This window comes from Bufo bufo, chromosome 3 (assembly GCF_905171765.1).
Source record: "Bufo bufo chromosome 3, aBufBuf1.1, whole genome shotgun sequence".
In the NCBI taxonomy this organism is placed as follows: domain Eukaryota; kingdom Metazoa; phylum Chordata; class Amphibia; order Anura; family Bufonidae; genus Bufo; species Bufo bufo.
Genome location: NC_053391.1, coordinates 657,376,872 through 657,403,532, shown reverse-complemented (window position 1 = coordinate 657,403,532; position 26,661 = coordinate 657,376,872). Strand labels below are relative to the sequence as shown.

Here is a 26,661-nt window from a genome sequence, read left to right as displayed (position 1 = left end):
TCCCTAGCGATCAGATCATCTGGTCGGGTGAAGCTCACAGTGTTACGTGGTTATATTAAATCTATTGAGGTAGGAAATGCTCTTTCCATTGGCCCCATGTTCTGGCTTATGAAGGAGAGTCCTAAGAGTAATACCCATAAGCCACTGTGCCTCAACCAGGGTAGTTAGATACGGGTAAATGGCCATTTATCTGTTGGCATCTTGAAATGAATAGGTCTGCATCCGACCCGCAAAATTAAGAAACAGATGCAGACAGAAATATACGGCTGTGTGAATGGGCCCTTGGGCTAATAGAGACTTTACTGCAGTGAGAGGGACATTGCTAAAACACCATTCACTCTTGGACATAGTGTGGCCCAGATAGTCTGTGCCCTCCTATCATTTCCCTGGCCTTAGGGAGCATTGGTGTGAGGACTACCATTGTGAATAATTATTGCAGCCAGAGCCACTACCCAGGGGCGGATTAAGTGCATGATAGGCCCGGGGCTGTCTACCAAACTACCAAAAATACCCCAAATTGGGTCCTAAACTGAAAAATTTTGTCACCAAATTTAAAATACATATAATTGTAATAAAAAAGACATGGAGGAGAATACAGCACCACATACCTCTTACATCCAGGGACATCTCCTGTCATGTAGACCTTCTCTTTCCTCTTCTCCTCCATTTGACCCAGACCACCATGGCAAATTCTTTCAGCCACATCTCGTCTCTACAGTTTGTAACACAGACACGTTAGATTTCTCAATTTTTCCATCAACCTCCTCATCCTGGTGTCCCCACAGCGTCATCCTGCCACCCCCAATACTGTGCCCGTTGTGCTTCCCAATGCCCCAGAAACTATACTGCTGAAAAAATAGTGACCCTAATAGACATAATTGGGGTAATTTATCAAACTGGTGAAAAGTAGTACTGGATTTCCAAAAGAGCTGTCAAATATGAAAGGTGGAATCTGATTGGCTGCTATGGGCAACTAAGCCAGTTCTACTTTACACCAGTTTGATAAATTACCCCAAATGTTCCTATAGTGTCCACAGCAGCTATAATGTCCCTTAGGCTGGGTTCACACGAGCGTGTCCGGATTAGGTCCGGATGCGTCCCGGTGTGTTGCGGCAAAACCGCGCGAGTAGGAATGCAATTGTAGTCAGTTTTGACTGCAATTGCGTTCCGATGTTCAGTTTTTATCGCGCGGGTGCAATGTGTTCTGCACGCGCGTGATATAAAACCGACACTGGTACCCAGACCCGAACTTCTTCACAGAAGTTCAGGTTTGGGTTAGTTGTAGTGTAGATTGTATTATTTTCCCTTATAACATGGTTATAAGGGAAAATAATAGCATTCTGAATACAGAATGCATAGTACAATAGGGCTGGAGGGGTTTAAAAAAATAAACTCATTAACTCACCTTCTCCTCTTGATCTCGAAGTTCCCGGTCTCTTCTTTACTTGAGTTGTGGGCTAAAGGACCTTTGAGTTGAGTTTACTGATGAGTTGTGGGCTAAAAGACCTTTGGTGACGTCAGATCACATGCTCCAATCACATGGTACATCACCACGGTGATGTACCATGTGATTGGAGCATGTGATCTGACGTCACCAAAGGTCTTTTAGCCCACAACTCATCAGTAAACTCAACTCAAAGGTCCTTTAGCCCACAACTCAAGTAAAGAAGAGACCGGGAACTTCGAGATCAAGAGGAGAAGGTGAGTTAATGAGTTTATTTTTTTAAACCCCTCCAGCCCTATTGTACTATGCATTCTGTATTCAGAATGCTATTATTTTCCCTTATAACCATGTTATAAGGGAAAGTAATACAGTTTATAGACTGTCACCTAGCAACCATGCGTGAAAATCGCACCGCATCCGCACTTGCTTGCGGATGCTTGCGATTTTCACGCAACTCCATTCACTTCTATGGGGCCCGTGTTGCGTGAAAAACGCAGAATATAGAGCATGCTGCGATTTTCACGCAACGCATAAGTGATGCGTGAAAATCATCGCTCATCTGAACAGCCCCATAGAAATAAATGGGTCCAGATTCAGTGCGGGTGCAATGCGTTCACCTACCGCATTGCACCCGCGCGGAAATCTCGCCCGTGTGAACGCAGCCTTAGAGTGCCCCCAGTAATAATAACACACTATATTGTGCTCCAGGCAATAATCCCTGTATAGTGTCCCCAGAAATAATATAATTGCCCCTACAGTGCCTCCCCAATAGCAACACCCCCATATAGTAATTTCCACCACACTACCCCCACATAGTAATCCCCCCATAGTAATTTGCCCCCACACAGTATTTTCCCCCAAACTGCCCCCATATAGTAGTTTGCCCCCCACACAGTAATTTGCTCTACACTGCCCCCACATAGTAATTTCCACCACACTGCCCCCACATAGTAATTTCCACCACACTGCCCCCACATAGTAATTTCCACCACACTGCCCCCACATAGTAATTTCCACCACACTGCCCCCACATAGTAATTTCCACCACACTGCCCCCACATAGTAATTTTCCCACACTGCCCCCACACAATAGTTTTCCCCACATAGTAATTTGCCCCCACATAGAAATTACCCCACACTGTCCCCACATGGCAATTTCCCCCACACTGCCCCACATAGTAATTTGCCCCCACACTGCCCCATATAGTAATTTGTCCCCACACTGCCCCCACATAGTAATTTGCCCCCACACTGCCCCATATAGTAATTTGTCCCCACACTGCCCCCACATAGTAATTTGTCCCCACACTGCCCCATATAGTAATTTGCCCCCACACTTCCCCATATAGTAATTTGCCCCCACACTGCCCCATATAGTAATTTGCCCCCACACTGCCCCATATAGTAATTTTCCCCCACACTGCCCCATATAGTAATTTGTCCCCACACTGCCCCCACATAGCAATTTGCCCCCACACTGCCCCCACATAGCAATTTGCCCCCACACAGCCCCCACATAGCAATTTGCCCCCACACTGCCCTCACATAGCAATTTGCCCCCACACTGCCCTCACATAGCAATTTGCCCCCACATAGCAATTTGCCCCCACACAGCCCCCACATAGCAATTTGCCCCCACACAGCCCCCACATAGCAATTTGCCCCCACACTGCCCCCACATAGCAATTTGCCCCCACACTGCCCTCACATTGCAATTTGCCCCCACACTGCCCCATATAGTAATTTGCCCCCACACTTCCCCATATAGTAATTTGCCCCCACACTGCCCCATATAGTAATTTGCCCCCACACTGCCCCATATAGTAATTTGCCCCCACACTGCCCCATATAGTAATTTGTCCCCACACTGCCCCCACATAGCAATTTGCCCCCACACTGCCCCCACATAGCAATTTGCCCCCACACAGCCCCCACATAGCAATTTGCCCCCACACTGCCCTCACATAGCAATTTGCCCCCACACTGCCCCATATAGTAATTTGCCCCCACACTGCCCCATATAGTAATTTGTCCCCACACTGCCCCCACATAGCAATTTGCCCCCACACTGCCCCCACATAGCAATTTGCCCCCACACAGCCCCCACATAGCAATTTGCCCCAACACTGCCCTCACATAGCAATTTGCCCCCACACAGCCCCCACATAGCAATTTGCCCCCACACAGCCCCCATATAGCAATTTGCCCCCACACTGCCCCCACATAGAAATTTGCCCCCACACAGCCCCCACATAGCAATTTTCCCCCACACTGCCCCCACATAGCAATTTGCCCCCACACTGCCCTCACATTGCAATTTGCCCCCACACTGCCCCCACATAGCAATTTGCCCCCACACAGCCCCCACATAGCAATTTGCCCCCACACTGCCCTCACATTGCAATTTGCCCCCACACTGCCCTCACATAGCAATTTGCCCCCACACCGCCCTCACATAGCAATTTTCCCCCACACCGCCCCCACATAGCAATTTGCCCCCACATAGCAATTTGCCCCCACACAGCCCCCACATAGCAATTTGCCCCCACACTGCCCCCACATAGCAATTTGCCCCCACACAGCCCCCACATAGCAATTTTCCCCCACACTGCCCCCACATAGCAATTTGCCCCCACACTGCCCTCACATTGCAATTTTCCCCCACACTGCCCCCACATAGCAATTTGCCCCCACACAGCCCCCACATAGCAATTTGCCCCCACACTGCCCTCACATAGCAATTTGCCCCCACACTGCCCCCACATAGCAATTTGCCCCCACATAGCAATTTTCCCCCACACTGCCCCCACATAGCAATTTGCCCCCACACTGCCCCCACATAGCAATTTCCCCCCACACAGCCCCCACATAGCAATTTGCCCCCACACTGCCCTCAATTGCAATTTGCCCCCACATAGTAATTAGCCCCCACATAGTATTCCCTCCCATAATAATTTGGCCCCATACAGCCCCCACATCCCCCCCCCAATGTACTCGATTTAACTTCCCTAATATGTCCTCCTGTGTGCCCCCCCCCCCCCCCAAAGTACACACATGAAATAAAAAAATAAAAAAATGAAAAGATAAATACTCACCTACTGTATGTCCAGGGCCAGGCGCTTGCTCGCAGAGTCAGGCACGTCACAGTGCTGCGTCCCGGCACAGGCGCGCGATGACATCATCACGCACTCCTGCGCCGGGATTTCTCTACCGCATAGGCCTTAGGCCTTCAAGGCCTGAAGCCTATGGCGAAGATCGCGGACGGGACAGGGAGCTATGCGCTCCCGTGCCCCGCAGCAGTATGTGGGCGTTCGGGTCAGCGTTGGGCCCCCCAGCGGTGCTGGGCCCGGGGCTGCCGACCCGAACATCCGTATTGTAATCCGCCACTACCACTCCCATCCTCCACTCCGCTGATCATATTCTGATTTTTAGAGGTTTCTCGAAGCTTGCATGCTTGCAGGATCAGACTACACAGGATTTGTTTGTAGTCTGTTACCATGGCGATAGGTCCATTTTTTTTTAAAACTTCTAATCAAAAGTTGAATCTTTTTTTTTTAGTTCAGATGTGTTGGAGCAATGCGAGAACATGGCAGTAACATAAACATAGCCTTTAAAATTTCCAGTTACTTCTTGTTGTTGAATACTTTTGTGATAAATACCCTGTTTGCACACGTTACCACGAGTTAAACTTTAAACGTGTCTTTTTTGGGTTAGGTTATGGCTTATTTTCCAGTATCGGTCTATGGAGGATACTTATGGTCTGCTCATACAGGATGTGTTTTGTGTTGCATTGGAATCAATATGTTCATAGACACCTGTAACCTGCAAAACACCTCTAATCCAACTGCTGTTCCAGCTAATGAGCCCCAATGGGGGAAGCAGCTGTTCCTGTCTGTTGTGTTCTTCATGTATTGTCCCACTTGTGTCTTAGAAACGGGGCCGATGCTGCTCTCAGTTCCAGTTCCATATATCTCTAATTAAGAGAACAGCTCATTATGACAGGGGGAAAGGGAAGTCTGTTTGTTGAGCTGAGCGTCAGTGAAAGGTCAGGCTCTTTGGACGTTCTCCAAAACTCAATTTATTCATCATGGCTTAAATACTAGTGACTCTCTGGTTCTAATAAAACTCAGGATTTTATCATAGTGGGTTTGTCTATACAGTTCCAAAAAGTTTGTTTAGAAAATTATTTTAGCTTTGACATAAAATATAATACATACTATATAGTAAATATATTATCTAATAAAGGGATTATCTTGCGCTTTCAAAAAGGGTCTACTTTTTTTTTTTTTTTTTTTTTTTTTAGAAACAGCCCCACTCTTGTATATGACCGGTATGTGGTATTACAGTACCATTTGAATGAGCTGCAGTACCAGACACAGCCACAAGGGATGTTTATGGGGGGAGGGGAAGAAGCCATGTTTTCTAATATCAAACAACTCTTTTAGGCTCCATTCACACGTCCGCAAATTGGTCCCCATTCATTCTCTATGTGGACGGAATGGATGCGGACAGCAGACAGTGTGCTGTCTGCATCCGCATTTGCGGAGCGCGGCCCCGATCTTCGGGTCCGCAGCTCCGTAAAAGATAGAACATGTCCTATTCTTGTCCGCAGCTGCGGACAAGAATAGGCATTTCTATAGGGTGTGCCGGGCGGGTGTGTTGCGGATCCGCAATTTGCGGGTACGCAACACACCACGGACGTGTGAATGGAGCCTTAATTTAAAAAAAAATTACATTTCTAATTAACTGTTTACATTTTTTTAAAGGGCCGCTCGGATTCACATGGACGCGGCATTACTGTACTTATGACAAAAGCAGCAAAACCTTTACAATGAGTGTTTCTGAAACCAAATCTGGTGGAAAAGTGGTAAGCAATTTTTGGAGATAATTTTATTATGTTTGTGATAATAGTTAAAGGGAATTTTTTCCAGTACATGTGCCCTCCTTCCAGGAACCCCCTTTATTAACCAGAATGGAAAACCACCAAGCAGTCATACTGTTTCAATGGTGAGCGCAGGAATAGCAGAAAATAGAGATCTCTGATACTGTTTATTGTTAGAGAAGCAATAGAATCAAACAGGTTGAAGTTCTACCTGTCCACAAGGCTATCCTTAGATACAACGTTGTCCTTAGCAATACCTACTGTTGATGCCCCCTTATAATGTAGTATATAACACAGTAATGCCCAAATTACTGCACCATTAGATGCACCTGATCATAAGACGCACCTAGGTTTTAGAGGAGAAAATTAAGAAAAATATATATTTTTCATTAGATCTCAGATCAGACCCCATTCCTCATCAGACCCCCACCAGTTAACTATTTCCTCCATACACAGTCTTACAAGGCACTTTCTAATGTATTGTGATTGTCCATATTGCCTCATTTGCTGGCTAGATTCATTTTTCCATCATATTATACACTGCTTGTATCCAGGGTTTATGACCACCCTGCAGTCCAGCAGAGGTGGACACACTTGAACTGTAGGAAAAAGCGCCGGCCTATGAACACTCCTATACTCCTGGCCACCAGAGAGCCTTTTTTCAAAAGTGTGCAAGCACGGCCACCGCTGCTGGATTGTAGGGTGGTCATAACCCCTGGGTTCCAGCAATGTATACTGTGATTGGAAAATGGATCCAGCCAGCAAAGGAGGCAATATGGACAATCACAATATATTAACTTTCTGCACATGATAAATGCCATTTGCTGAAGTGAGACAATCCCTTTAACCCTTTAACAGTGATGGGTCACTGCAAGTCTTTCCCTTGAGAACAAAAGCATTGGGCATGTTGAAATCCAACAGCCCAATTAGTCTTTCTACTATTAGGGGAAGTTCAGGCCGCCACCATGCACATTAGATGGTTAGCAAGTTCCGCTGAGATCGTCGGGTTTAAGCAACAATTGTCTAATGGGTATGGCCACCTTTAGGCTTGTAATTTGGATGTTTTGAAAAATATATGTGGAGAACCTCTTTGAAGCTCTAGTGGTTTATTTCCCTCATTACTTTCCTAATAGTAATGATATGCTTTCCTAATATAATAATTGCGGACATAAAGTTTCCCGTGATACGTACTATCTATAATTCCCATATCTTCTAGTAACACCAAGTAACATTAAACAAACTAATTGTTCAGCGATATTATCAGTAAAGAGAAGTACACCGAAATATTGATCCCATAAATCGCAGCCGCATGAGCAGAAAATGTGTGCAGGGTAAAATCTGCCTAGTTGGATATACAGGGCCAGGTTATTGGCAGTTGCCTAGGGCCCTCCTCCACCACAATGTTCCACCCAACCACTACCAGCATCAAGAAGTGGGAGTTTAATGGGGATCTGCTGGCTCTTGTGACATGGCTGTTTTACACAAAATAGCAATTTTGGTTCTGAACTTTATATTGTGCCATCTTTCTGTTATTCCCCCTGGAAATGTATAAATAAATTGATAATTGGTGTTACCATTCTCTTTGTCAATGGGGTGTGTACCTAAATGTTATAACACTGTGATGTCCGTGTCATATCCACTCAGACTTTAAAGACTATGGACACCTTCAGGGCATTTTTGTGACTGCATTTTACTCATTTTGGGTTAAAAATCATTATTATTAAATATTTCCGGCTGTTTTTGAGTTATAAGGGTTAAAAATCAGTCTGATGGCTTATGGCTTATGTGAATCCTTACCTCTCATCTCCTGAATTAATAAACAATTATTAGAGCTAAAATGTTATTAAACTAATAAGACTATGGCTTAAATGAGTGTTTATGAGCCCAGGAGATCAGAGAGACTACAATTGGAGCCGTCAGCCGATGGGACTTAGAAGAGATAGTGTGAAAACAGAGTGAACTTTAATCCCTGTATCTCAAATACTGCAGAATTTTTTTTTATAAAGACCAATTGAAAAAACTTTAGCCCAAAATGAATAAAATATAATCATAAAAAAATATTTCCCAGAAGGTGTCCACAGCCTTTAAATAACAAAAAGTCCCCAAAAAATGTTGCCTTACAAAAGACATAGGGGTAGACTGAGAAACAAAAAAAAATGGTGAACATTTGTTGGTCCTGATTTAGTTTTGGTGGTAATGTGATGTGTGTACTTTCCATTCACTTGTTTTGCTTCTCTTTTAGAATGGTCTCATCTCCAACAGCCCCGAGATGTTTAAGCTGAAAATGTGCATCAGGCGCAAAACCGACTCTATAGACAAGCGCTTTTGCTTCGACATAGAAGTCATAGAAAGGTTAGTCAAAGAACTGTAATAGACTTCTTATCAAATTGTATGACTTTCTTAAAGGGATATTCTGGTTTTGAGCACCGTCTGTTCAGTCTGGACCACCAAGGTGTTCACAATATAGAGCAGGAAGGTTAAATTTGTGGTCCTCTACCTATTGCGAAGCTACAACTTCCATCATGCCCAGACAGACTACAGCTATCAGGGCATGACAGGAGTTGTAGTTTTGCAACAGCATCCCTGATATATAGGCATACAACATTTGGGGCCCAGTCCTATTTGGTCCTATTTGATATTTAGGACATCCTATTTAGCACACCTTTTTCCAGAAGGGCTGCATTTTTGGCTATGTAGGTGGACATGGCCCCAGGGGTCATGGTAAAGAGCTTGGGGAGGGGGTACAGTACCATGATGTAAGATGTCTAATAGCCTCCCACAAAAACAGCACTCCCGGTCTATGCAGGGCAAGCGCTAAGCAGTATATAGTGATCTTCAGATTCTACGTTTACATTATTATAGTAAAAAGTGCCTTTTTTTTAATGTTTTTGCAGTCCTTCATATTGTCTTTTAACACTTTGGGAATCTGGGACCTCATTGTAGTTCAGGCGTCAATGAGGCTGTGGGCAAAAACTGAAAATCCACCATGGAACCACCCAGGAACCTGTACAGGAAATAACTTCCAGGAGATGAGCAGGCCAACATATAGTTTTATGAGAAAATATTCAAAACTAACCTCCTGCTTATTCTGGGCAGCCCTGCTCACTGACTGACAGCCTTCCATCTATCAGCATAGATACAGAAATAGCTGTCAATCACTGAGAGGACCGCCCACTGGACTCCTGAGCATAGAAAGAGCAGGGATTTAAATGAATAAAGTAGACGTTCTACTGAATCTTTTCCTATAAAACTATATATCAATCTGCTCAGCTCACCCTTCTCTATGACCTGCTGCCTGCAGATTACATGGTCAATGTGGCAGGATCATTTTAATTTTAGAACAATTTCCAGGCTGTACAGAAACAGTATCAGATCTGTTGAGAACTTGATTTAAAGGCTATGTGCACCTCCGTAGACAATTTTTGTTTATGATTACATTTGACAAATTTTTGGCTAATAAATCATATTTTCGATTGGGCTTTATTAAAAATATTGAGCCATTCTGTCACAAAGGCTTCACAGTTTTTCTAACTGTGTGACTGGTACTTTCACTTTCACTTTGTGCTGGGTCATCTAGTTATCCCTAAACTACTAAGAGGCCATAAACACTTATTTAAGCCACATTCTTATCAGTAAGATAGAACTGAGCTATAATGAGTGTTTAGGAGTTTAGAGATCAGGAGCCTGTCAGCTCCCCAACTGACTGAAAAGAGAGAAAATCCACAGGCTGCTACAACAGCATCTCAGCTCTGTACATAAAAAAGGGAGCCATATTTTTAATAAAGACCAATTGAAAAAAAGTACAATGAGTACAATGCAATAATAAAAAAAAATGTCCCCAAAGGTGTACATAGCCTTTAAAGGGTGGTTCAAGAGAATTTTTTTTTTTTTTACTAATAAGATCACTGGTGTCAGTACTGCCCACTAGCTCATAAGGATAAGGTGTGTATTGTGACTGCACTAACTATCACTGTCCAGAATCCAACCGTCATGCCCCACTACTGTGTGTACTAACCACAGGTATATGTGCAGTTCTTCATACTATACACAGGATATTTCCCATATAAACAAGCCAATCAGGCACCTACTAGGACTGGTGGCACCGGAGAGGAAGAAGAAGTTCCTCTTGTATAGTCCTATGTACTATATGTGGCGTCCTCTGTATGGAGCGCAAGCTTTGAGAACGAGAAGTGTGCTCATTGCCGGGGCACACTTCAAGCATTATCCAGAATTGCAACTGACATCACCAGTACCATGGATTTTTGCTTATACAAAAGGACGCCACATACACAGGACTATACAAGAGGACGCCACATACATAGGACTATACAAGAGAAAGCCACATACATAGCACTATACGAGAGGACACCACATACATAGGACTATAGAAAAGGAAGCCACATACATAGGACTATACAAGAGGACACCACATACATAGGACTATACAAGAGGAAGCCACATACATAGGACTATACAAGAGGACGCCACATACCTGTACATAGGACTATACAAGAGGACACCACATACATAGGACTATACAAGAGGAAGCCACATACATAGGACTATACAAGAGGACGCCACATACCTGTACATAGGACTATACAAGAGGACACCACATACATAGGACTATACAAGAAGACGCCACATATCTGTACATAGGATTATACAAGAGGACACCACATACATAGGATTATACAAGAGGACACCACATACATAGGACTATACAAGAAGACGCCACATATCTGTACATAGGACTATACAAGAGGACGCCACATACATAGGACTATACAAGAGGACGCCACATACATAGGACTATACAAGAGAAAGCCACATACATAGGACTATACAAGAGGACACTATATACATAGGACTATACAAGAGGATGTCACATATCTGTACATAGGATTATACAAGAGGACACCACATACATAGGATTATACAAGAGGACACCACATACATAGGACTATACAAGAAGACGCCACATATCTGTACATAGGACTATACAAGAGGACGCCACATACATAGGACTATACAAGAGGACGCCACATACATAGGACTATACAAGAGAAAGCCACATACATAGGACTATACAAGAGGACACTATATACATAGGACTATACAAGAGGACGCCACATACATAGGACTATACAAGAGGATGTCACATACATAGCACTATACGAGAGGACACCACATACATAGCACTATGCGAGAGGACACCACATACATAGCACTATGCGAGAGGACACCACATACATAGCACTATACAAGAGGATGTCACATACATAGGACTATACAAGAGGACACCACATACATAGGACTATACAAGAGGACACCACATACATAGGACTATACAAGAGGACGCCACATACATAGGACTATACAAGAGAAAGCTACTTACATAGGACTATACAAGAAGACGCCACATACATAGGACTATACAAGAGGACGCCACATACATAGGACTATACAAGAGGACGCCACATACATAGGACTATACAAGAGGACGCCACATACATAGGACTATACAAGAGAAAGCTACTTACATAGGACTATACAAGAAGACGCCACATACATAGGACTATACAAGAGGACGCCACATACATAGGACTATACAAGAGGACGCCACATACATAGGACTATACAAGAGGACACCACATACATAGGATTATACAAGAGGACGCCACATACCTGTACATAGGACTATACAAGAGGACACCACATACATAGGACTATACAAGAGGAAGCCACATACATAGCACTATACGAGAGGACACCACATACATAGGACTATACAAGAGGACACCACATACATAGGACTATACAAGAGGACACCACATACATAGGACTATACAAGAGGACACCACATACATAGGACTATACAAGAGGACACCACATACATAGGACTATACAAGAGGATGTCACATACATAGGACTATACAAGAGGACACCACATACATAGGACTATACAAGAGGAAGCCACATACATAGGACTATACAAGAGGACGCCACATACCTGTACATAGGACTATACAAGAGGACACCACATACATAGGACTATACAAGAAGACGCCACATATCTGTACATAGGATTATACAAGAGGACACCACATACATAGGATTATACAAGAGGACACCACATACATAGGACTATACAAGAAGACGCCACATATCTGTACATAGGACTATACAAGAGGACGCCACATACATAGGACTATACAAGAGGACGCCACATACATAGGACTATACAAGAGAAAGCCACATACATAGGACTATACAAGAGGACACTATATACATAGGACTATACAAGAGGACGCCACATACATAGGACTATACAAGAGGATGTCACATACATAGCACTATACGAGAGGACACCACATACATAGCACTATGCGAGAGGACACCACATACATAGCACTATGCGAGAGGACACCACATACATAGCACTATACAAGAGGATGTCACATACATAGGACTATACAAGAGGACACCACATACATAGGACTATACAAGAGGACACCACATACATAGGACTATACAAGAGGACGCCACATACATAGGACTATACAAGAGAAAGCTACTTACATAGGACTATACAAGAAGACGCCACATACATAGGACTATACAAGAGGACGCCACATACATAGGACTATACAAGAGGACGCCACATACATAGGACTATACAAGAGGACACCACATACATAGGATTATACAAGAGGACGCCACATACCTGTACATAGGACTATACAAGAGGACACCACATACATAGGACTATACAAGAGGAAGCCACATACATAGCACTATACAAGAGGACGCCACATACATAGCACTATACAAGAGGACGCCACATACATAGCACTATACAAGAGGAAGCCACATACATAGCACTATACGAGAGGACACCACATACATAGGACTATACAAGAGGACACCACATACATAGGACTATACAAGAGGACACCACATACATAGGACTATACAAGAGGACGCCACATACATAGGACTATACAAGAGAAAGCTACTTACATAGGACTATACAAGAAGACGCCACATACATAGGACTATACAAGAGGACGCCACATACATAGGACTATACAAGAGGACGCCACATACATAGGACTATACAAGAGGACACTATATACATAGGACTATACAAGAGGACGCCACATACATAGGACTATACAAGAGGACGCCACATACATAGCACTATACAAGAGGATGTCATATACATAGGACTATACAAGAGGACGCCACATACATAGCACTATACAAGAGGATGTCATATACATAGGACTATACAAGAGGACGCCACATACATAGCACTATACAAGAGGATGTCATATACATAGGACTATGCAAGAGGACGCCACATACATAGCACTATACGAGAGGACACCACATACATAGGACTATACAAGAGGACGCTACATACATAGCACTATACAAGAGGATGTCACATACATAGGATTGTACAAGAGGATGTCACATACATAGGACTATACAAGAGGATGCCACATACATAGGACTTTTTTATAACTTTTGTCTGTTTGTAGCATTGCATCTTTTAAACCTCAAGCGTTTTTAGTAGTTTTTTTTATTTTTTATTGTTAATGATTTTTTGCAGACAAGGTATTATAACACTTCAGGCATTATCTGAGGCGAATAGAAAACAATGGCTGGAAGCAATGGATGGAAAAGAACCGGTAAGATACGTGTTGATATTTTTCTTACCTGTAAAACTAGAAATACAGTCCTTTATTCATCTTCTCCTGGGAAATCTGGTTCAGTTCAGTGCGGCCTAGTCATATCTGTCTTCGGGAATACTGGTTGACAATCTATATTATTGGTAGAAAGTAGCAAAGTTCTTAAAAATTCGATTCGACTGCTTCGCCAAATTTTACAAAACAAAATTAAAATTAAATTTTTTTGTAAGTAGCAGGCGCAGTGCCGGCAGTCCCATAGGAATGAATGGAGGGTGGCCGTGCATGTGCGGTCTGCTCTCCGTCACTTTGCGGGCTCCGTTCTAGAGATAGGTGCAGGTCCCAGAGGTGGGACCTGCACCTATCAGTCATTGGTGGCATATCCTAGCGAGATGCCACCAGTGTGTCAGATGGGCCTGTAAGCGTGCTTGTCTGTTTGGTTTGAGTGAATTGTCTGCATATTTTCCTGATTTACTTGTACTTTATATTCTAATGATATTTACTATTTAAATCTGTCTGTCCATTGAGTTGTCAGTAGTCATTACATAACTCATTATGTTCTCATTTTAGATTTACACACTTCCGGCCATCATTAGTAAAAAGGAAGAAAGTAAGTGCTTGCACATTTTGCTTATGTGGTTGCAGAATTATGATCAGATCGAACATTAGGAGTAACATAGTTTGTAAGGCTAACAAAAAGGCATCCATCCAGTTCGGCCTGTTATCCTGAAAAGTTGATCCAGAGGAAGGCAAAAAATCCTGTGAGGTAGAAGCCAATTTTCCTCATTTTAGGGAAAAAAATATCCTTCCCGACTCCAATCAGGCATCAGAATAACTCTCTGGATCAACGACCCCTCTCTAGTAGCTATAGCCTGTAATATTATTACCCTCCAGAAATACATCCAGGCCCCTCCTGAATTCCTTTATTGTACTCACCATCACCACCTCCTCAGGCAGAGAGTTCCATAGTCTCACTGCTCTTACCGTAAAGAATCCTCTTCTATGTTGGCAAACTAAGGCTACTTTCACGCTTGCATTTCACTTTTCCAGTATTGAGATCCGTCATAGAGGCAGTTTTGTCAATGGGGACTAAACGTAACTTAACAGAATGAAATACTCCGAAAAGCATTCTGTTCCGTTTGGTTGCATTCTCATACTGGAGAGAAGATCACAGCAGGCTGCAGTTTTCTTTCTGTTATGGGATGCAGAGCAAGACAGACCCATCATGACACACAATGCTAGTCAATGGGGACGGATCCGTTTTCTCTGACACAATAGAAAACTGATCCGTCCCCCGTTGACTTTCCGTCATGGTGTTCATAACGGATCCGTCTTGGCTATGTTAAAGATAATACAACCGGATCTGTTCATAACGGATGCAGACGGTTGTATTATCAGTAACGGAAGCCTTTTTGCTGAACCCTGCCGGATCCAGCAAAAACGCTAGTGTGAAAGTAGACAAAATCACCCCAATCAGATATGGATTTTGAAAGCTTCTGCATTATAATGGTTGTCCCATCTGAATACAGACGCCACATTGATCGGCTGATCAGCCACTATTTTACTCTGCGGTGGCCTCTGCAGGAGAAATGTAGTATTACATTCAATTAAATGGGTAACCAATGTAGTACATGACCACACCAAGCCCTCTTACAGAAATAGAAAGTAAGAGAGTGTGCGTTACGTTGAGGAAACTGGTTGTGAATTCTATATGCATGAACAGGGCATATGGTTAAAGGTTGTCCCCTATAAATATTAAGACCACCATAAGGAGAAACTAAAAAACGAAGGAACTCCAAAGCCCTGGCTGATCTTCAGTCTACTTACGGTTTAAAACGATGGCTGCATGGGGAAAATGTAGATGTGACAGTAAATGTGATGCTGAAATGTTTCTGTGGACCAGACATGTTGGACAGGTCTATAGAGATCCATGCACTTCTCCTTTCCATAGAGTGTCCTAATGGACTAACTGTCTGCAAAGACACATTCTCCTCAGCCAAGATGGGGCCCCAGTGTAAGGCGGTGTAAGTTTTTGTACTACATGTACTTTGTCGTCTTAGTTGCAGCCTTTGTAACATCTACTTGTTGGACTTCTTGCTTTTTTTCAGTGTTTTTAACTGAAGCTGGCTTCAACTTTGTGAAAAAATGCATCCAGTCTGTAGAGATGCGAGGTGAGGTCTCAGTTTTTCTCTCTAACAAGTGTTAATTAGTAAATCAATGAAATATTACGACCAAACTTTACTCAAAGACAAAAGTTCAGTTCACCCAAAAAATTGTTATCCCTGATATCCATGTTTCTTTTATGTCAAAATCAGAATGGTCCTGGAAGCTGAGATGTGAGGAGCTGTTTGGTGAGATCCTCACACTGTCGAGCTGTTTTTCCAGTCCTGTACTTTTTGGAGGAAACATTGTGCTCATCGGCCATTTTAGCGAATCTGTAGTCAATAGGTCTAAATTATTTCAGTGCTGAGGAAGTGCTCAAAAAAAAAAAAAAATCCTCGGTAACCACAATGGTACCTCCATAGATGCCAACATTTAGGAATTGTTTTTTGGGAGAACTTCCTCTTAACAATCAGACCCTCAAATATGGCCTAACAGCCAAAGAAGCTCCTTTTAGAGAACCAGAGCGCTCCCACAGTGTGAGAACACCACCATAAACACTGGCAGAGTGCCCCATAAATATCTCATCTTCATGATCTTCATTTTTAAAGGCACTTACCTGTTCACCATCGCTCCGTTCCAGCACCAAGGGTCCCGTCCCCACTGTTTCCAGTCTCCTTTGGACCAGAAGTGTGACGTCCCAGCCATCTACGTGCACCACTGCAGCCATTCACTGACCTCAATGGTGATATGTCCCCAAGCAGCATGTGACTGCTGATGCCAATGAATGGCAGTAATGATGCACATGAATAAGGGCGGAACATCACACTTCCGGGTCACAAGGGATCAGAAGCAGCAGGGACCCTTGGCACAGGAACCAGTTTCAGGGCCATAGCTACAATTGCGGTGGGGGTGGACCACCCCTTTAATAGGACTTTGGTCAAAAGTGATAGGTGGTAAATGACACATGGAGTCTCTATTGGGTGTTCTTGTAATATCCGTGTCATGCTCCGCCCCCTCAGACCCCGTCCTAAGCACAACACAATGTATCAGTTTTGCTAATTGTATCGACTATTAACTATGTCTATCCATAGTGTAGGCACGAGGGTATGTTGACTTCATCATCTCTTTTGTTTCTGCTTATCCAGGTATCACTATTTTGGGACTATACAGAATTGGCGGTGTCAATTCCAAAGTTCAGAAGCTGATGAATACAGTGTTTTGTAGGTATCTTCTATGATGTACTATAACGCTATTGGTCTGTGCCCGCCAGGGTCCCTCTGCTTCTGGCAGGCATTGCTGCCAGGATACTCACCACAATGCTGCACCACCTCCGGCAGTCTCTTCCTTCCTGGCACGGATGCTGGAGCACTGATAAGACTGTGTGGCCTGTTGCTTACAGCCTGCAGCCTCTTCTTCTAGACTACCTGCATGTGTTCCCTAGAGCCTCTTAAAGGGCCAGCACACTGGCTCATCTGTCCCCAGTGTATGGCAGCCATCCTTTGAGTATCTAAGGCACCTTGCCCAACTTGGATTGTCCCCTTCATCTACAGTAAATGGGGCTGTCTGGGACTAGAGCAGCCTAGCGCACAGTACTCCTCTGATCGCCAGGACAGCTTCATTTGGAAAATAAGTTGTTCAGTCAGGACAGGGGGGAGTTCCACCCAAAATTTTCTACTCAAAGATTTCCACTAATAGAAAGCACTGAAGTTTCTCTATGGTGCCAAAGGGGTTTTGATTTTCATTTCTAGCTATTTGCTATCTATTTTATACTATTGCAACACAGGAAGATGATAACAGATGTCTATGTCCTTATGAGCCTGTGGAAAGTCTGCTGATAACTCCCTATAGGCACTCTTAATAACTCAGAAACAGCTGAGTACAGTACGAGGAGGCTTCACACAAGCAATTGACTTCTTTTAGCTCAATAAAATGTGTGGTCTGCAATTTTTGCTGAATGCTTCATTGAAAGCTTCCTGAAGGTTACTGGTTGGTTTCTAACTTGTAGCACCCATTCTTGCCAATACTGTCCACGGACACAAAGGGAAGAGGGACCCCATCTTTAATAGAACAAGACTCACTATAATTCAGTTTTAAGTGACATCAATCCTTAAAATACATTTACTGTACTGTACAGTGGTCCGTCAAGATACAATATTAATTGGTTCCAAGAGGACCATTGTATGTTGAAACCATTGTAAGTTGAGTAATCGTTTCCAAGGCCCCAAAATGTCATCCAAGATAAGAGATGAAGAAATGAAGATTTAAGAAAAATAAGCAGATAACTAAGACAGATAAAACAAGTCCTTACATATAATAGTCAGGAATAGCTGCTAACTAGCAACTAATACAGATATTTTACCAGGAAAGTGGCCTTGATTGGTTGGATATGAGTCTGAGACATTGTATGTTGAGTCTGGTTTCAACTTACAATGGGTCAGAAAAGACCATTGTATGTTGAAAATATTGTACCCTGAGGCCATTGTATCTTGAGGGACCACTGTACAGTGGTCTGTCAAGATACAATGGCCTCAGGGTACAATATTTTAAACATGCAGTGGTATTTTCTGACCCATCATAAGTTGAAACTAGACTCAACATATAATGTCTCAGAATGAGATCTAACCAATAAAGGCCACTTCTCTGCTAGTTTGCAGCTAATCTTGACTTAATGAGTATTGTTTAATCTGTCTTAGTTATCTGCATATTTTTCTTATTTTCTCTTATCTTGGGGCTTTGGAATATTTTGGGGCTTTGGAACCGATTAGTAAAGTTATAAATGATTTCAACATACAATGGTCGTCCTGGAACCAACTAAGGTTGTAAATTGAGGGACCACTATAATTAGTGAGATGGACATCTACTCATAAAAGTCTCTCTTGTACATCTCTCTTCTACCCTAGACCATAAAGAAAGGGGTAATTAGCATAGACCACAAGGGTATATAATACTTCTTCTTCTACTCTAGGCCATCAAGGAATCATGGTAGCCCTCTCTTCTACCCTAGGCCGCAAATAAAGAGGGGAATACCCTAGAATACATATATTCTTCCTCTTCTACCCTTGACCACAAAGAACTCATGTTAACTCCCTCTTATACCCTAAACTCTAAAGACCTAGACCACAAAGGAATATAATACTAGCTTCTTCTAATACACTAGACCACCAGGGAATCATTTTAACCACCCTAGACCAGAAAAGAGGGGGATTTTACCCGAGACCACCAGGGAATCAGATATTAACCTCTCTACTACCCTTGACAAACACTGATGACACTAACCACTCCAATAAACTAGACCACCAGGAGAGTCTTAAAATAGGTCTGAAATATTTTCATTAACTTCTGGGTGGTCCTATAGTCAGATAATAAAGTATATAATTGATATTTGACACCTTCTATTCTGGGGAAGACAGTAATAAGCATAGTAAACACAATGACCTTGGTTATCCCAGTTACAGGTTTGTAGCTATCCCCAGAAAATATGGTCTATTCACAGGAACTACTTTCCACTGACAGTACACATCTTATTAACTAAAGCTAAAATAGTCTCATAACAGTACAGAGCTGAAAAGACTGCAAAATAATGTTAGGGACAAGATGACATTGTCAGATCACAGAATAAAAACCTCTTGCTGCCGGATATGGATTTGTAAGTGAGGCTCTTGTGAATACTTACTGTTCAGAAATAGCCTTAATGGAAACTTGTAGTAGTGAGATTCTCTTTTAAACAGATTTGACAGTAAAAAAAAAAAAAATTTGGAGATTCTCGGAATGATTTGGAGGTCTTTCAAACTCTGTAGTGGTAGTGAATATTTTTCAGCTGCCCTGTTTGTTATACAAAATGTGAACAGGTTGTCTATGGTAGGGAAGGGGATAATGATACCATCCCTGGTGGTTAAGGTTAGAGAAGGGGTTAATGCAAGCCTCTCCATGGTCAAGGCAGAGAATGAGTTTATTTCAGCATCCCTCATGATCTGGGTCAGAGAAGAAGTTTGTCAGCAACCCTGGTGGCTAGGGCAGAGAAGGAGTTTATGTCAGCATCCCTGGTTGTCTAGGGCAGAGAAGGAGTTTATGTCAGCAACCCTGGTTGTCTAGGGCAGAGAAGGAGTTTGTCAGCAACCCTGGTGGCTAGGGCAGAATAGACGTTAATCATTTTTGGTGCCTAGTTTATATTCAACTTCCCAGACTCCAAAGGTGTCTCCTTTCTCACTGAAAGCAAACTGTGACATACTTATCGTGTTCAGCTTCATCTTGGAAGAATAAAGACATCTCTATGGCTATGATTAAGCCTCCACGGGGTATTTTGAAGTGATGTGTCTTTACTGGAAGAGCTCTCTGAAAAATGGCAGATATAAATTTTCGCTTGACATTGGCCTCCTGTCCATCACTGGGAAAGTCAAATATATACTGGCCTGGAGGCAATCATAGCTAGAGGCCAAATTGGCTCTGAAGAATAGAGAAACCATGGGTCAATATTTTCCCTACAGAAATATATGAACTCCCATAAGAGTGAACTGATTGTATGTATGATATGTGTACCATATATGATATGGCAGTAATCCAGTATTACCAGTAATTTGGAAATATATTTTCATTTTTAGCACCTAAAGCCCCTCCTGATATGGATATCGATTTAGAGTTATGGGACAATAAGACCATAACAAGCGCTCTAAAAAACTACCTCAGGTGAGTGACATATACAGTATATCAATATGTTCAATTTCCACAGCAAAAGCCATAAACCATAATTTTTTTTATATTGAATTCTCAGAGTAGACCATCAATATCAGATTGATGGTGGTCTGACGCCCCGCACCCCCGTCGACCAGCTGTTTAGTTGTAGCTCTGGAAGTTGGCGCTGGAAATACACAGCTCCATCTATACTGTGGTGGCTGTAGCTCTTTAACTTCAATGAGAGCAGCACTGCAATTACCAGCTCTGTCCACCACACAATGGACAGAGCTGTGTAGTTACAGCGACTGCTTCCACTGCTAGAGTTCCTCCAGTCAAGCTGATCGTAGGGAGTGCTTTTTGACCCCTGCCGATCTGATATTGATGGCCTTTTCTGCCCTAAGGATACGATACCTGTATAAAACTACTGGACAACCCCTTTAAGATGCAACAACATAACCCAAAGTTTTGGTGCAAACATTTGACACACTGAAAGCCAACCAACAGACACTATAACATTAGAAAAAACTGTCTACCAGAACCAAATTTATCATCCAATATTAGCCACCTCTTATACAGTCTTATACAGTTTGTTTGAATATTAGACAGAACTAGTAAATCTACCTCAATTCATTATATATTTTAAAGACACTCCATTTTCCAATACAGAGCTTCAAATGTCCTGTATAGACCTATAGTTAAATGGTCACACAGTGTTGCCTAAATCAATATTACAGACAAATATAAGTGACTTTATAATTCTGAAAGAAAAAGAAATGCCCATTTCTCCAAAAAAAGAAATTCCTCCTTCTCCACTTATCAGGCTCTTTCGTTCCCCCTTCCTAAGTAACATTGACTTTGCATTATATGCTAAATACGATCAAAATACAGCTGCCCAGAGACATCTATGGAGAGGGTAGGGGAAGGAACAGTGAGCTCTCCAGTGAGAGGGAGAGACACAGACATGCCTCAGCAGGTAATAGTAGGTGTTTTAGTCTCATCCATACTGTTCAGTACTCCTCTGTAATATTTTCCATACTTCTTTGTACATGAAAGATAGTGATAAGGGAGCAGGATCTTCTCTTTTCTATGTGCTGTGTATGGGAGACATCATAGCAGCCAGTCTCCATCTGCAGCTCACAACTGAATTGTGGGAAAACATGCTAAAAATGACTGATGTCATATAATGGGCAAATATTGTGTTATTACTCATGTACATACACACATGGCAGCCTCAGTATAGGCTATCGATATTTGATTGACGGATGTCCAGCACCCTGCAACCCCATTTGTGCTCAGAACTACACAGCTCCATTTAAAGTGTACTGTACACAGAGATGGTAAGTGAAGCATTGCTTCCACCAAAGTAGACGGGAACATCTCTGCAGTTATCAGCTTTATCCACTACACAACAGACAGAGCTGTGTAGTCTAGCCCCCGGAGCTACTCTGAAACAGCTAATCTGTGGGGTTTCAGACCCTCCCACCGATGAGATATTGATCACCTATCCATTGGCCATCAGTATTAAAATCCTGGAAAACCCCTTTAAAACGATAACCATTTCTTGATCACCATTCCGTGTCTAAGCTGGAGTCCCTTCCCACATAGATTTGAATGATGCAATTCTGCCTTCCTGCTGCCACCACTAGGAGGAGCTACTGTGCATACAGTAGCTCCCATTGAACTAAATAATACATTTATATGCTGTAAGTTCCTGATCTCCCCCTAGTGGCAGGTGCAGGCAGCCAGAGTTTCTTAGTATTTGACTGTATGTCTATGCAGGAGATTATTTTAACTGTAATTATTTTATATGTGCTGTAGAATTGCTGACACTTAGAGTATTTTAACTGAAATATGATTTATGTACTTCCAGATGTCTGACTGAGCCCCTCATGACCTATAAATTACACAAGGATTTTATTCTCGCTGTCAGTGAGTACATCTGCTTATTTTATTTATTATCTAGAGAGGTTTTATGGTTGTCGGAAGGAGAGCCAGGAGATTTTTAAGGGATTGTGCAAGAATGGGGAGGGAGGAGGGTTGGCAAATGCCGCCTGCATCCAATCACTGTCCGCACCAGTGACCAGATCCCCTTGTGTCATGTGCCAAAATGCACCAAATTCCAACGAACGCCATTGTTAAACTGGTATATGAAATACCAGCCTCCATAACTCTCCCGCTATAAATAGAATGTAGCTGTCGTGTGAGTTCCCGCGGTGCATTGCTCTCAGGTAACAGGAAACCGTGACAATCCTGAATTTAGCTTTAGACATGAACAGAGCCGTAAAATGGATCAATACAAAATAAGTCAAGGGAACCATTTACTATACAAAGTCACTCAGTGCTCTGTTATTTCCTCTACAGAATCGGATGACCAGAATTACAGAGTACAAGCAGTACATGCCTTAGTCCATAAGCTCCCGGAGAAGAACCGAGAGATGTTGGACATCTTAATTAAGCACCTTGTCAAGTAATGATACTCGTCTTATGAAACATCTTGTATTTCGAACGGTTTTTCTTTCACTTTTTGTACTTACGGTTCAACATGAATTCACATTTAGAATGTGAAATGCTGTATTTTGCTAGTAATCCTTCCAGTTTGTTAATATTATCTATATTTTTTCACCATGCAGGGTATCTCTGCACAGTCAACAGAATCTTATGACTGTCTCCAACCTTGGCGTGATCTTTGGTCCTACACTGATGAGAGCCCAGGAGGAAACCGTAGCAGCAATGATGAATATCAAGTTTCAGAATATCGTCGTTGAGATACTGATAGAACATTATGAGAAGGTATTATTATATATATCATGTTGTTAATAACTAATTAACCACTGGTTTCAATTGTCATGAAGCTCTGGCTAAATTGGAATCTTAATCTTGAATTTCACCCTTGGATGATTCACTTGGGGTTCTCCAGGTGATTGTCCTCCTTGCCTGCCCCAAGACTGCAAATTAGGGGACCTTAAGACACTTGCCCAAAAAATGTACAGTCTTTGCAGGGTCCACCACTGTCTACAGATGTCCGGTGAACCATGCAAATTCTACTAAGGTACCCTGAAAGACTACCTCTGCGCTTATTGCAGTACAGGTGGATGGTTAGAGCTCCTGATGATATAAAATATACAAGTGTATTTGCAGCTTTTAAGAAGCTTGAAAGTAATGTATGTAACTCAGGACTGAATATGGATCAGGTCTCTGCCCTGGAAAGAAAAATGCACAGGTGACATTCCTAAGATGACTAAATAAGTGGAACCAACTTTCTCAATGTCTTTAAAGTGTCCCTAGAATCCTCCTTGATGAGAAACTCAAAGAGATTGAAATTTTAGGGACCCTTTGGAAAATGGCAAGGTAAACCCAAAAAGAAAAGAAAGCTCATGATGGCTTATGTAGAGTCCATATATTTTTAAGAATTGGAGCACACCCCATCAGAGGGTAATAGTAAACTTGGAGTAAAGAGGACCTGCCAGCTCTCCTCACATGTCTGTCAGGCGCATGCACAGTTGCCAGCAGCAGAACTTCTGCACTTGCACCGCTAGTTCGAGCAGCACCGCAGGCGCGAGACTGTCAGTCAATTAGGCGCCCCTTGAGCAGCGGGGACAGCTCCTCACTGCGTAAGAACTCTGTTCGATGAACAAAACGATTCGTACAAATCAATTTGCTCATTATTAGTTGCAGGTCCTTTGATGCTACCAACGCAGTGTCAAGCAAAAATGACTTCAAATATTAGCCTCATGATAAATTATCTTCCTATGGTTTCAAAAAGGTGCCTGGCTTGTGTAGTAAAAAGGCGAAAATCTCTCCAGCCGTAAATGGGTTAAACCAAATAAAACTTGTTAAAACTCCAAACAAAGAAACTTTTGATTAAAGAACATTGAAAACTCTCAGCCCATTGACCGCGCACACTGAGACTCACAGCAGGCGTCCACTTTCTACTTGAAGAAATTAGTTTTGTGACGAAAAATTGCATTTTACCGAAGAAAACAAGCCGCGGACCCATGCTGTCCCTATCATAAAAATAAGTAAATGACCGCAAACCTTAGAACTGGAGCATTTACCATGTCCATCAAGAAACAAAGTATCTCGGTTCAGCTAATTCCACATGCAGAGAATTGTACTTATACTTAGTAGAATATTTACATGATGATACTGCTTTTTTATGTAAAGATGTTATAAAAGACCCTCGTCCTTATTATGTTGTTTGTGTTTGGACCATGAACCTACAGGAAGATGGAGAGGAGGAACAAGAAGAGAGAAAGTTGGGGTGGTATATTTTAATTACATTGGGTCTATTATTATAACTTCTGCATAAATCAGCAGAAGATGTAAGGCTTACGTCCACATCTGCAGAATACCAGAATGCATCGATATTTTTCCAGCAGAAATCTGACATTCATGCTGGAAACCCAACAGATCCCACTTTAGTGAACTGGGATTCGGCGGGCCCTGGTGGTGTCTGGCTATGCCGGGTACAGCAATTCTGATATTATGCTCCTCTGCATCCGGAATGCCGTATGCAGATGTGGGCATAGCCTAACTCTATAGGAAACTATAAACGTCTCTTTTCCATGCCTTCGGTCTCCCTGTAAAGATTCACAACTCTCTTCACTGAGCAGAAAATTCTAGACGGGGAGGTGGGGGATGCAGCTGCAGTTTCATGATTTTCAATGTCTGTTAGACTGTGTGCTTTTAGAGGGAGAAGGAGTAGCAAGAAACATAATGTGCTCGTCTGAGAGCGCACAGCTCTTGATTCATACCACTGTGAACTTTCCTTCTCAGCAAGTATAGTAGGAATACCCCTTTAAATATTAACATGCCGTTCAATGTTTCTGTGACTGATGGCGTTACAGCAGGATTTTTGGTAGTCATGTTATTTATCAGGTCTATTGTGGGTAAAATTTGTTCTTATTTTTTGACAGATATTTCACACGGCACCAGATCCAAATGTACCGCTTCCTCAGGCACAACCACGATCAGTTTCTAGACGGACCAGAGCAATCTGCCTTTCTACAGGTCCCAGGAAGCCAAAGGGGAGGTATACCCCATGTCTGGCCGATCATGACAGTGAGTATTCCCTTACTTGGTGCAACGTCTTACTTCTCATTCACCCAAGCCACACACCACGCTGGGCTTGAGTGAATCCAGTGGTGGATCCTATTGGTTTCAAGATATCACATAAATGACAACATTTTTATTAAAGTGACCTTCTAGTCCTGACCTAAAATTTGACAATATATGACCCATGTATTGTCAGCATACTTGGTGCACTCCATTTCTCCAGTGCTGTCTCCATTCCTCCATTCTAGTCCCTGCCAAATTCCTTTCAAGATGGCTGCCACTATCTCACAATTCCCAATGTAGAGTACTGTAGGAAAGTCTAAGACATGCCACTCTTCCTTTGCCTGGATGGACCAGCACTGTGTCCACTCAAGGGAAGAGGAATGAGGGGCACGTCTTAGACTTTCCTACAGCATTCTGCATGGAGAAGTCTGAGATGCTGGAGGCAGCATGTCAGAAACTGTATAGTCAAATTTTAGATTTGGACTGGAGGGTCTAAGAAGAAGGCCTTAAGAAGAAGACAGAATAAGGGTGTAAGAAGAAGACATAAATGCAATTGGATGTGTGCATAGTGGTAAGGCTTGATTATAATATGTATTATAATATTATTTTTCGGACACTGGGGTTGTCTAGTTTAGAAAGTCCATCATTACATATTGTTATTGGGGAATTCTGTTGATAGTGGGGTCCTCCATTCAGGACCCTTACTAATTAGCCAGGATCAGCTACAAATATTCCCTCTTGCTCTGGAGGACTGGGCACATCTATAAATTACATGGCCACTCAATGATTTCAGGGGGACGCTGTGT

General features: G+C 42.6%; 1 protein-coding gene across 1 annotated transcript in view; it reads left to right on the top strand.

The window, feature by feature from the left end:
- ARHGAP42 (Rho GTPase activating protein 42) overlaps positions 1 to 26,661 on the top strand; it is a 323,239-nt gene that overhangs the window by 281,778 nt on the left and 14,800 nt on the right. The window contains exons 9-19 of the mRNA XM_040426303.1: positions 6,211 to 6,311; positions 8,569 to 8,678; positions 13,948 to 14,026; positions 14,594 to 14,633; positions 16,132 to 16,194; positions 17,272 to 17,346; positions 20,725 to 20,809; positions 22,668 to 22,726; positions 23,159 to 23,264; positions 23,428 to 23,587; positions 25,714 to 25,858. Of these exons, the coding sequence (XP_040282237.1) occupies positions 6,211 to 6,311; positions 8,569 to 8,678; positions 13,948 to 14,026; positions 14,594 to 14,633; positions 16,132 to 16,194; positions 17,272 to 17,346; positions 20,725 to 20,809; positions 22,668 to 22,726; positions 23,159 to 23,264; positions 23,428 to 23,587; positions 25,714 to 25,858 (1,023 nt within the window). The remainder of the gene's footprint in view (positions 1 to 6,210; positions 6,312 to 8,568; positions 8,679 to 13,947; positions 14,027 to 14,593; positions 14,634 to 16,131; positions 16,195 to 17,271; positions 17,347 to 20,724; positions 20,810 to 22,667; positions 22,727 to 23,158; positions 23,265 to 23,427; positions 23,588 to 25,713; positions 25,859 to 26,661) is intronic.